At 39.0% G+C, this 12,996-nt stretch overlaps 1 protein-coding gene across 1 annotated transcript in view; it reads right to left on the bottom strand.

Annotated features, from left to right (window-relative positions):
- Window positions 1–3,872, bottom strand: part of LOC150075306 (GATA zinc finger domain-containing protein 1) — a 43,043-nt gene extending 39,171 nt beyond the window's left edge. Inside the window, exon 1 of the mRNA XM_090388787.1 lies at window positions 3,534–3,872. Coding sequence (XP_090244913.1) covers window positions 3,534–3,800 — 267 coding nt within the window. The 5' untranslated portion in view covers window positions 3,801–3,872. The remainder of the gene's footprint in view (window positions 1–3,533) is intronic.
- Window positions 3,873–12,996: the final 9,124 nt, after the last annotated feature.

Raw genomic sequence — 12,996 nt, 5'->3', positions numbered from 1 at the left:
TCCCACAGAGAAATGGACTCTTCCAGCAGAAAAGGTCAGTCCAATTAGGTGAAAAGAAAAAGGATACCCTATCAATGGCGACACATTAAATTTGAATACAAGCCAATTGCAATATGCAACATTCTTATCTTGAACATATCAGTAAGTAATGGCAACATATCAAAAACAGGTTGGGTCTTCTATGCTGCATGCACTGTACTCATTCTCACTTGTTATGTGTTGTTAGTTTTGCCAGTCGCCATTTTGTTAACTTTTATTGTAATTTACTAATAAGGATCAATAATATATTTGGCCAAAACAACTGCATTAGTATTTAAGATCAGTGTACTATGTTGTTAATCTGATATTAAATTATAGTTAATTTATTCCAACAGAGTGAATGTAAATTTTTTCTACAATGTTAGCAAGTAACGACAAACTGATGTAAGGAAACAAACTTATACAGCACAGCAGGAAAAAAGAAAAAAAAAAAAATTTTTACCCACTTCATTTATATCCGTCTTTCTAACAATTTATCCCATCCTTTTTATATAAACTTCCTAATTCCACAACACTAGGTGCAACTTTATTCCAACAATCAACTACTCTCTGGATGAAAACAAATTTCTACACTTCTATTCTACAACCATAAACACCAAACACATGTCCTTTTTAAGTTTAAATGTATGTCCCCTTATGTGTATTGCCTGAGAAAAAATAAAGCTGCAACTAGCATAATCAGCAATCAGTAAGGCCTCCATGCAGATATCTAGTTTCTAGATGTAATTTACAGATTCAAAGTCTTTCCTGGTCAGAATACCTTTTTTGTTTCCAAATTACTCTGTTGCTCTTCTCTGCACCCTTTTAAACAGATCTACATCCATGCTCAAATTAAATTTCCAAACCTGAATTCATAGTATTCAAGATGTGACCTAACCATGCTTTACACAATGGGAAAATACCTCTTCATCTTGCTCATCGAGTTCTGTCATTAATATACAGTTCCTTTATTTCAATGGCAGAACCAAACAAACAGTCCTTGCACTACTCAGAGATGTCATGTCAAATTGCAAAATCATCCAGATCCTTTCCAATATCAACTTCCCTTAGTTTGGTGCTACCCAAATGGTATGTTACCTTAGGATTACTGTCAGCCAAATGTAATTCCTTACATTTATCAATATTATACCTTAACTTCCATTTTTCAGCCCATATGACTAGGTCATCTAGATCTTGTTGAAAACATTAAATTAATGCCATTAATTAACCTGGCCACCTTTGTATCAATAATTAATAAATATCAGAAACAGTAAAAGGTCCTGGCAGCAAACTCTGTGGAACCTCACTCATAATATTACTCCATGAAAAGCAGTAGCCATTTACAGCAATCCTACCACTTAACATTCCATTTTATCCACAGTAATAACTTGACCTCAATGCCACATTGCTCCAATTTATACTACAATAATTCATGCAGAACAGTATCAAAAGCTTTCATGAAATCTAAGTATATGATGTTAAAATTATTCTTTGCATCCAGTTTCTTTGTGGCAACTTCATAATAGCTAATTGGTCTGGCATGATCTCTCCTTAAAAAATCTATGCTGCAATTGCCTTATTGCTTCATTCTTATCTATATTATCTTCTATTATTTCTTTAACCATGGATAAAATAATTTTCCTGGAACAGAATCAAACTTACAGGCCTGTAATTACTCCCTTCATCCTTTGAACCACCATGTAAATACCTCCTTTGCTGCTTCTTTTAATGTAATGGTAAACAGATTCAATCAATACTCAGTGGTTGGTTATCTTTTAACTACAATTTCTTTTCCAACTTTTTTTCTGTTGTTAAATCATTTAACTTCCAGTTAGTATTAGACAGACTTCTGGTATCTCCATTTCTACCTCATCACATCTGAATATACAAGGGTTGCCTGATAAGTTTCTCACCTCATACAGAAAGCACATGTAATTTTGGTGCATATATATTAATTTTCAATAATTTGAACCTTTAAATGAATGCCTGCAAAATTATAGTTCAAAAGTTAGAATGCTTTCTTTTTTTAATCAATAAAGTTAGAATCTGTATAAATGGAAAAAACTGATCATCAAATCATAATAAAATATCTTTACAAAATGAGGTTTTCAAGCAAGGACATTCAAAAAGACAAAGTAAATATATTAGGAGAATCTGTCCCAGCATATGCAACTAACAAATATTGTGTGCTTTAAATGTGGCAGAACCAGCATCAATGAATAGTGCAGTGATATTCAGACAAATAGCATTAACAGCAACCACTCCAAAAAACATCAATAAAGTTCATGACATGTTGATGAACAGTCAATGAGCTACTGTTAGAGAAATGGTAGAAGTTACAAGCATCTCAGCTGTACAGGTACAAAACATTCTGTCAAATGAATTAGGTACAACAAAGGTTTTTTGCACAATGATTCCAACCTTTGACACCCGATCAGAAATGTCTTTGATTTGAAACTTCAAAGCAATTTTTGCTTGTTATCAAAAAGATCCTGAAAACCTTCTGACCAGATACGTAACCACCGATGAATAATCACTGCTAACTAGAGTCAAAACTGCAATCAGCAGGCAAGTCGTGGTATCTGCCTTCTGGGATTCAACAGGGATGATAATGATAGGTTACCATCCAAAGGGACAAACAATAAACAGGCAATACTACATTAACTAAGCTACAAGAATGTAATCAAGTCTAAGAAACTATGTTAGGTGAGTGAAGGTGTTTTATTTCACCAGATCAATGCACCTGTTCAGATCAACTATGGCTTCAAATGATTATGCTGACCAAGCCTGACCACCCACCCACTACACTCATCAGATCTAGCTCCATTTGATTTCTACCTATTCTCAAAATTAAAAACCAACTTGTCTAGAAGTAAATTTGGGTTAGATGAAGGATGGTGACTGCACACTCCTTTTTTCAGGAACTTCAAGAAAGCAACTACAAAATTGGAGCTTGCTGGAAAAGATGACTATCACACAAAAGTGTTAAGTCAATATCAGATAACACCTCTGCTAGGCTAGAAACTGGTCAAACAACCCTCAATTATTAGCAATCTGTACACGATCATCAATATTTTTGCATTCATATCAAGTAGACCACCCTTTCTTTCTATGGTTAACTATGTTTATCTATGGATAAGGAAAGAATCCTTTTCATTGTTCTTTAGTAATAAACTTTGTGCTCTTGGCCAAACATCTTTCATAATCTGTCTTAAAATGCCTAAGCCCCTGAGTAACTTCATTAAAGCCTAAGTCATACTTTGTATAGGATTCTGTATCCATGACAATATATAATCACATCATGCATTTTTCCTTCTCTGCCAGTAAGTTCATCCATTTCGGTCTAAGACTTGAATACCACCTCTGTTTTGTTAGTATTAAAAAAAAAAAAAAAACCTCTAATGAAAACATACCAAAAAAAAACAAAAAATTAACGATAAATATCAACACGTTAGGTCACGATAACGAAACTAAAAATTGTTGATATTTATAATGTTCAGTTTATTCATACTCACACTTTTCTTAAATATTATTCTTCTGCTTTTACCCTTCGGATTACTGGCCTTTAACTGAATCTGTTGCTTGAATTTGGAACTTTTTGCCCGGGTACTTTTTCGCAGGGTAAACGGACAACCATTGCCGGTATTTTTACCATCAACACCAAAAGTTGCCGTCCGCAGAGCACATGAATTACACATTACCTCTCCTTTATCAGTTTTTCTCCACATAGTTGAGTTTGTAGTTTTGCACATACTGCAATGAGGCTTCACGCCAAATGGCATTTTGAAATATACATCAACAGCATTAAGCACACCGTATAAATACCAAATCTAAATATGATTACATTCGGTTAAAATCACATAAAAATCTAAACGAAGGTGAAATTAGAACGTCTTCATGCTGATGCGACACCTGAAGGATGAAAGTGTAGAATGCATATACGATTAAAAAAATCTAAAAGCCACCGTCTGTGATTTTGCTCGCTCAGGGCAGCAAAGGTAATTCAGACTGACGGCGATGCTTTTTCAAACCGTATTGGAAAAGTTTTAGCTCCATCCCCATCACTTAGCGAATTCAGAACTACTTACCGTGGCTATGGGAATATTTATTAGCTTTTTTCACGCAGGGATTCAGTTAGACGGTTTTGGGAGAAGGTTGCATAAATTTTCCTTGAAACTCAGGCTTGTCAAGCAGCAAAATAAACATACCTATCATGAAATAGAGGAAATTTTATAGATACTATATACTTATGCCTAATCTTAGCCTTTAGTTGCCTAGGTGCATATTTTCAAAAATCCAACCTTGTAATTTTGATTAATCTTGGATGAAAAATCATAAGTCATTACATAATACTGTACTAAAAAATTCCATCTGAAAAGAAACCAATTGGGGGGTTTCAAAATTTGCTATTGGCGTACTTAATTATATTTCAAATAAAAGATGGTGAAAAACAGTGTGAAGTGCTGACAGAAACCAACCGAGCGGTCTTTACAGTTGACAGCACGAAACGGTTGATTATCAAACAAATTGAACATCATTAAAATGGGTAGTTGTGTATGTTCATTAGAATTGAACATAAAACAACTACCCATGTGTATTGTGTCTCAGCCAAGGAGTGAAAAAACTCATAAAAGTTCGAGTCAACGACGAGATTCGAACCCGAGCCTTTTCCAACCAGTGTGGGAGGACAGTGACGATACCATTGCGCTACCCACAGAGACAAACAAAAACGAAAGTACGCCAGTAGCAAAACTACAAATTTTGAAACCCCTCAACGATATTATCAAGGGTTCCCTGTAACTTTAACAATTATGGCACATCAACTGTAGATCCCCTCTAGTTCTTTGAGATTCCCCAAGGTGACGAACATGACCCTTTGATACTTTCGCCATTCAGTTTTCACAACTAAAATTGAGGAATTTTGAAAAGATTTCGATTGCATGGGGCCCTCGTGGGTAGCACATTAGTACAATCGCCGTCCTCCCCACACCGGGTAGAAAAGACCTGAGTTCGAGTCTTTTCGATGACGTGAGGAATTTTTATGGGGCTTTGCACAGCATGGATGAGTTAGTCGGTCTCAGGCGAGGGTCGCATGGTTTTTTTCACCCGAATACTTAAACTTCGGTGTTTCGTCCAGCAAAAAGAAAATCAACCTAAGAACACATGCAATTTACAGAGAGTATACACGTAGCAATATGGCCTTAGTCGCGGAGGTTCCTAAAATCCTACTACAACAACAACAAAAAATTTGCATGGCAACAGAAATGGCTATTGGAAAAATTTTCCAATAGCCATTTCGTGATTATCTATGTTTTTAAAAAGTTTATTAAAAAATAAGACGTCTAGTACTGATAAAACAGTGAGAAACGATTCCAGAAGTTTTCAAGTCAAAAACATTATCATTAGCATTAGCATTAGCATTAGTGGAGGCATATGATGCAAGAAATCAAGCTTAAGCAGCATAAGCCAAAAAAAAAAAAAAAAAAACTTCCACTTCACTCCTCCGTTCATTCGAAATACCTGTCCAGTTGAGCCTTAAATTTATTTAGGATAGCAACTTCCACAACAAGGGATGGAAGTCTGTTCCACCAACCAACTACCCGCTGGTAAATTTCCTCACATTTATCCCATTTATCCTACATCTGTCTTTCCTCAATTTGAATTTATGCCTTCTCAAGTGATTATTCTGAGCAAGAGGCAGAATCCCATCAGCATTGAGCATGCTCAAACCATTCAAGACTTTATACACCTCTATCAGATCACCTCGCCGGTGCCTGCTCTCCAAACACTGTAATTTGCAAAACTTAAGCCTTTCTTCGTAAGAGCAACCATTTGTTCCATTCACTAATCTTGTTGCCTTTCTCTGTGCTCATTCCAGCAGCTCTATATCCTTCTTGAAATGAGACCTCCAGACCTGTATACAGTACTCAAGGTGTGGCCTGGCCATTGCCTTATACAAGGGAATAATCACCTCCTTATCCCTGCTAGAAAAATTCCTGTATATCATTGCTAAGACAGCATGAGCTACTCTTGCAGCCCATCTGCACTGCTTAGAGAATTTCATATCTACCTGCACAATAACCCCCAGGTCCTTTTCATTCTCTACCACTGTCAGTGTAGTACCACAGAGTTGATACGCTGCTCTGGGATTGCTGTTTCCAATATGTAGTACTTTACATTTGTCAATGTTAAACATCATTTGCTACCACTCAGCCCGTCTGCTCAACCTTTCCAGATCCTGTTGCAGCAGCATAGCGTCAGCAGTGTCCTTAACAACCCTGCCAACTTTGTATCGTCTGCAAACTTGGACATTAAGCTTGATATACCATCATCAATATTATTTATGAATACAGAAAACAATAATGGACCCAACACTGAACCTGAGGGACTCCACTAATAATATTAGTCCACGATGAGCAGTGTCCATTGATTACCACTCTCTGCCTTCTCCCCCTCAACTACCCCTTTATCCATAGAAGCAATTTGCCTCCAATGCCACACTGCTCCAATTTGTGCAGCAGTCTTCCATGTGCAACAGTATCAAAACCCTTTCTAAGATCCAAGTATATAATATCAAAGCTATTCCCTGATTCCAGTTCTCAGTGGAAGATTTCAGTGCATTATAATATCCAATCAAATTGGTCAGGCAAGACTTCCCCTTTACAAAACCATGCCGTGTCCGAGATATAACTGGTCTTGTCTAGATGATTCTTCAGTGCTTCTTTAACCATTAATTTTCCTGGAACAAAAGTTAAACTCACAGGTCTATAATTACTTGTGTTGCCCTTTGATCCTCCTTTGTGAATTGGGGTCACATTTGCATGACTCCAGTCTATGGGTACCTCCCCGGGGTCCAAGGAAGATCTCATAATTATGGTTAAGGGTGTGATTACTTCCTTTGCTGCCTCCTTTAATATAACTGGATAGCCCCATCCATCCCAGGTGCCTTTCTTGTGTTTATCTTAAACAATTTCTCCTCCACTTTACTCTCAGTTATTACAAGATTATCTAGATTACTGCCAGAGTTGAATATACCTCTGGCATTCCCCTCGCTGAATAACTCCTCATGTGTGAATGTCGATGCAAAATGTTTATTTAGTTTGTTAGCTACCTCAGTAGGATCATCAACAGTTGAACCATCGATATCAAGTGGACCAATCTGATTCATCCCCTTCCTTCTAGAGTTTGCAAAAGTAAAGATCTCTTTGCTCTTTTTATTTGCATCCTTCGCCAAAGATTTCTGCCTAACGTAATCGGCCTTCGCCTGCCTAACCTCCTTTCTAACTTGGTTACAGATCAACTTATATCTATCATAGGCTTCTGTGTCAGGTGTTAATTTATATGTATTCCATGCATTTTTCTTCTCTGCCATATGTCTCATTAGTTCATCTGACATCCATTTAGGCCTAAACCTTGAACAATATTTCTTAGTTGGTATGTAAAGCCTAGTAGCTTCCAAGATAAGTTCTTTGAATGCTTCCCATTTTGAATTTGCTGTTCGTAACATCATCAGTTGTTCCCGCTGTATAGAATTTAAATACTGTCCCAGACCATCGTAGTCGCCTTTACGAAAACAATAACCCTTTCCTTAACCCCTGATGGTAGTTTCCTCTTTGAGTAAATCCCACTTCCACACACTGTGATCACTGCCACCTAGTGGTTCCTCTATCTGCAGATTCTTAATGCATGAAGAATCACTACTGATAATCAAATCAATAGTATTACTCCCTCTAGTTGCCTCCCAAACATGCTGATTTAGAAAACAATCATCCAATAAATCCACAAAAGTCTTGCTAGTGTGTGAGTGACCAACCCACAAATTCCAGTCAATATCTGGGAAATTAAAATCCCCCATTATAAGACTCTCTGATTTACTGGCCCACTCTATTTCCCTGTACAGTTTCTTATTATACTCATCAGAGTCATTAGGCCTATAACACACTCCTACTCTCAATTTTCATCTCCCAATGCTTATGTCACACCAAACTGACTCGACACTGCACTGTCCAGCGATGTTGACTGGCTTCACTTCCTTCGATTTTATGTTTCTTAACTAATAGCATAACCCCTCCTCCCTCCCTTCCTATCCTGTCTATCCTTTCTGTACACATTGTACTCCCCAAATTCCAGTTCTGCATTCCTTATATCTGTGTGACACCACGTCTCTGATATCCCAACAATATCCGCCTTTGATGCTTTGAGCAATACCTCAAATTCATCAAATTTATTTACCAAACTCCTAGCATTGGTGTACACGCAAGTATACATGCACTTGTTCTTTATCTTAGCTATCCTAACACAACCCATGTGTTTACTTGTACCCCAATGACCCCCAGCAGTCTCTGAAATATCCTGCATTTTGTTTTCCAGACTTCTGCTCATTCCAATAGAAGCAGTGCAAGAATTACTTTCTCCTCTGCAAGTGGCTTCTGTTAATCTATTAGGTTTTGTATCCCCACAAGCTAGCAGTTTTCCGACCCACCTAACACTGCCTCGATAGCATCAGCAAATATTCTTGCACTCTTTCTATTTAAGTGTATCCCCATCCCTGTAGAAACAGTCCTTTCTGTTAACGAGTACAGACCAGGCTGAAAAAAATTGTACTCCTTGAGCCTTGCACAATCTTTCCAGGGCCGAATTGATCGACAGGGCTCTCATCATATGCTCCCTCCTATCGTGTCTGGGCAGAATTTCAGACACTTTCAAATTCAATCCTAATGCATGGCTTGTTTTCAACACTGACCTGTACTTGTTAAGTAATTCCGCCGGTCTCCTACTTTTAATATCATTACTGCCAACGTGTACAACTATATCACTTTTGTGCTCTTAAAAGATGATATTCGCTCTACAATGTCATCAACCTTTGCCCTTGCAGACATACCCTGGTTCTGTTCAACCTGTCCTTTTTAATTTCATTAATTTTAATTACATTTCAAGGAAAAAGTAATTGATGCTTTTCTGGATAAAAATGATAGAAGAATTTGGCTCCAAAACTAGACAATGGCGAAATTTTCAACTATTCTAGCTTTCTAGTTTTCTGTAACTGTAATCGCCGATGGACCTGTTTAGATCTACAGTTCTGTGGTATTTAAAAGAAACGTTCATATTTACAGACCAGGCTCATCAGTTCGACATATATTTGTGTGTGAAGTAATGTCGCTTCTTCTTTTCCCAGGTAACAACTGCCAATTTCAGAACTTCCCATATACTGATTGGAACTTGTGTTAGAACTTGAACATCTCAGAAGGGCAAGAAGAGAATTTAATACTCTTGATCTGATTATCAGCAGCGATTCTTCATGCATTAAGAATCTGTAGATAAAAGAACCAAGGTGACAGTGATCACAATGTACACTGGTGTGCAAAACTTAAGGACCAGCACTATTTCTAAAGGTTACAACTACAAAATCAAACGAAATAGCGTGTGGCGATTTGCATAACTGTGGTAGTTCAGTAGAAAGCTGGTGCACATGCAAAAATTTGAATCTTGATGAGAGGGCTCACATAAATAGATAAAAGCAGCAGTTCAGTAGTTAAGTACAAATTACCGAATGGTGATCACGATTGTTACAGACGTTCGATTAGTTTAATACAGTGCTACAGACAACGAAATAGCCAGTAGACATCTGGATGACTTTACCCGGGACGAATAACTGGGAAGGTCGAAGTGCGAGGAGTGTGTTTGCAGAGTTCACTATAGCACATAGCATTGTCTCACGAGCGTGGTCGGCCTTCAGAACGACAGGTACAGCTGTTCGAAGGACCAGTGGTGGTCGTCTACGAAAAACAACACCCAATGATGACCACTATATACTCCTACAGGCCAAGAGGGACCGAACCAGACAGCGGGAAACATTGCAAACCAGCTGCACAGGACGCAGGATACCGCGGTTTACTGTGGCCAGGCGACTCCACAAAGGTGGACTGTTTGCCCGACGGCCAGTACGCTGTGTCCCTTTAACACTGCCTATCGGAGACACCGTTTACAGTGGTGCATCGAACACAACGACTGGACAGCAGCGCACTGCGGTAAGGTACTCTTTACTGATGAGAGTTGATTCAATCTCAGCAGCGATACTGGACGTCAGCTAATTTGGCGAGAGGTTGGCACACGATATCACCCCGCAAACATCACTGGAAGGGATCGTTATGGCGGTCGAGGTGTTCTCGTCTGGGGAGGCGTTATCTTGGATGGACGAACACAGGGCCGTGCCGTGCTATGATACAGAGAGGCGGCCGCATCAGGCAGCACCGTAAGGGGGCGGCATAAGCAGCGAAATCAAAATACAATTTGAACCATTAAGGGGCGGCATTTCGAAGACTTGCATCATACTGAGAAAATCTACCGCACGGCTCGGGACATACACAACTCCATATACTGGAAGGCAGTACTGTAACCGGTGCAGGGTCTGCGCAGGTAGCACAGTGGTATCGTCACCATCCTCCCCACACTGGGTGGAAAAGGCCTGGGTTCGAATCCCGTCGATGACGCGAGGAACTTTAATGGGCTTTTTTCACTCCGTGGCTGAGTTAGTCGGTCTCAGGCGTAGATAGCAAGGTTTTTCTCCCCAGTAACTGGTGTTTTTTCGTCCAGCAAAACAGGCAAATCGACCATAGAACATACGCAATTTACAGACATAAATACGGGTTAATGTATTTAATTACGGGCAATTCTAAAATAATAATAATAATGTAACCGGTGCACGCTACTGTACTGAGGTAATCCGTCCCCATGAGCGTCTGTTCCGAGGTGCCATTGGCCCCGAGGTTCGTGTTTATGGATGATAATGCCACACCCCATCGCAGTGCAGCTGTTGATATGCTTTTGAAAAGTGAGGACATTGTTTGTATGGATTGGCCTGCCCGTTTCCTCCCATTATAAATCCCATCAAACGCATATGGGACGCTCTGGGGAGACGGCTAGAGGCACGTCCACAACTACCAGAAAATGTTCAGCTGAAGATGGCGCTGATAGAGGAATGGACGATGTTGCCACAAGTACTTATCAACAACATTGTTCAAAGTATGGACAGGCGGTGTAAAGCCTGCATCGACATTAGGGCTGGCCATATCTCCAACTAAGTACCACCTTCTTCCTTTGTTCCATCTTTGGCAGTGATGCATCTGTACCATGGCAGCCAGTGCTATGTTGCCATTTTTGAATTCGTTGTTGTGCCGGTGTTGTTTCCTTCATAATTTCTGTATCTCACGAGGTTCCTTTAGTATGCTTTTCTCATATCCAGGCCACTCCTATGAGAAGCTAGAAGCTACAGGTGAAAAACTGACTGGTCCTTATGTCTTGCACACCAGTGTATTACTAGTGTGGGATTTGCTTTTCTTTACCTTTGGTGATAAAGGTGACACAGTGATCTGTATTTAAATTCTATGAAGTGGGCCCAACTGATAATGTTAATGTTAAAAACAGCAAATTCTAAATGGGAAGCATTCAGAGAAGTAATCGTAGAAGTTATTACGCTTTTTACAGCATCTAAAAACTACTGTCCAAGGCGTTGACCTAAATGGATGGCAAATGAACTATTGAGACTCGTGACAAAGAAGCAAAATGCTTGGGATGCATATAAATTGTCAGGGGATACAGGACTCTATGGTTGATATAAACTAGTCTGCAATCAAATGACAAAAGAGGTTAAGAAAGCTAAGGGCAGATAATAAAAAGTTTTGGTAAAGAAAGCAAAGACTTCTTTATGTAAACTCTAGAAGGAAGAGGGAAAAATATCAATGGTTTAACTGGTGATGATCCTGCTCAGCTTGCTGAGAAACTGAATAGCTATTTTGCATGTACATTCACACATGAGGAATTCTTTAGCGAAAGGGATGCCAGATGATCAAAATATAACAGGGAGCTTGTTCCCTGTTATATTTTGATCCAAACCTTCGCCAATCTCGTTGCCCTTCCTGCACTTAATCGACTATTTTAAGGCGTTTATTGTAATACTTTTTAAAATTTCATCAGCATAACCATAACCTGCATTACTCTACATCTGTAGGTGTGGCAATACCTGACTTCAAATTTCAATTAATTTCACCAAAATCGATAACCCTTGTGGGTGGCACAGTGGTTATAATTATCATCCACCCAAACCGGGTAAAAACGGCTTGAGTTCTAATTCAGTCAATTACGCGATGAACTTTTGTGGACTTTTTTTTTTTTCACAACGTGACTGCTTAGTCGGTCTCAGGAGAAAGGTGCATGATTCTTCTCCCAGAAACCCGTTGTTTCGTCCAGAAAGTCAACCAAATTCTCAATTACAGACAGGATAGTCATGCTTCATAGGTTTACTTGGTTTAGAAGCTAAGGCTATATATTTTTTTTTCACACAGCGGTCAAGTTAATCGGCCACGGTGTGGAAAAAAGCCCAATAAAAGTTTCTTGCGCTATTGACGAAATTCGAACATAAGCCTTTTCCATGTAGTATAACAGGAAGTGATTATAACCACTGTTCTACCTGCGAGGGCGTGGACTGGACAGTATGATTCATCACTCCACATAACCCTTAGCCATAATTATGAGAGCATCCTTGGACTCAGGGAGGTTCCCACGGACTGGAGATGTGCAAATGTATCCCCAATTCACAAAGGGGGATCGAAGGGTGACATGAGTAATTACAGACCAGTTAGTTTAACTTCTGTTCAGGGTAAAATAATGGAGTCACTGGTTAAAGATGCATTGCAGGATCATCTAGACAAGACTGCAGCAATAATTCAGACACAGCAAGGGTTTGTTAAGGGAAAGTCTTGTCTGACAAATTTGATAGGATATTATGATGTGGTTACAAAGGAACTGGATGCAAAAAATAATTTTGATATCATATATTTGGATTTCAGGAAAGCTTTTGACACTGTTGCGCATGGAAGACTATTGTACAAATTGGAGCAGAATGGTATTGAGGGTAAGTTGCTACAATGGATAAAAGGATGGTTAAGTGGGAGAAGACAGAGGGTGGTAATCAATGGGTGC

The sequence above is a fragment of the Mastigoproctus giganteus genome, chromosome 14, assembly GCF_048544385.1.
Source record: "Mastigoproctus giganteus isolate SK-2022 chromosome 14, ASM4854438v1, whole genome shotgun sequence".
NCBI lineage: Eukaryota > Metazoa > Arthropoda > Arachnida > Uropygi > Thelyphonidae > Mastigoproctus > Mastigoproctus giganteus.
Note: the sequence above shows the minus strand (reverse complement) of the source record. Positions and strands in the feature narration are given on the sequence as shown.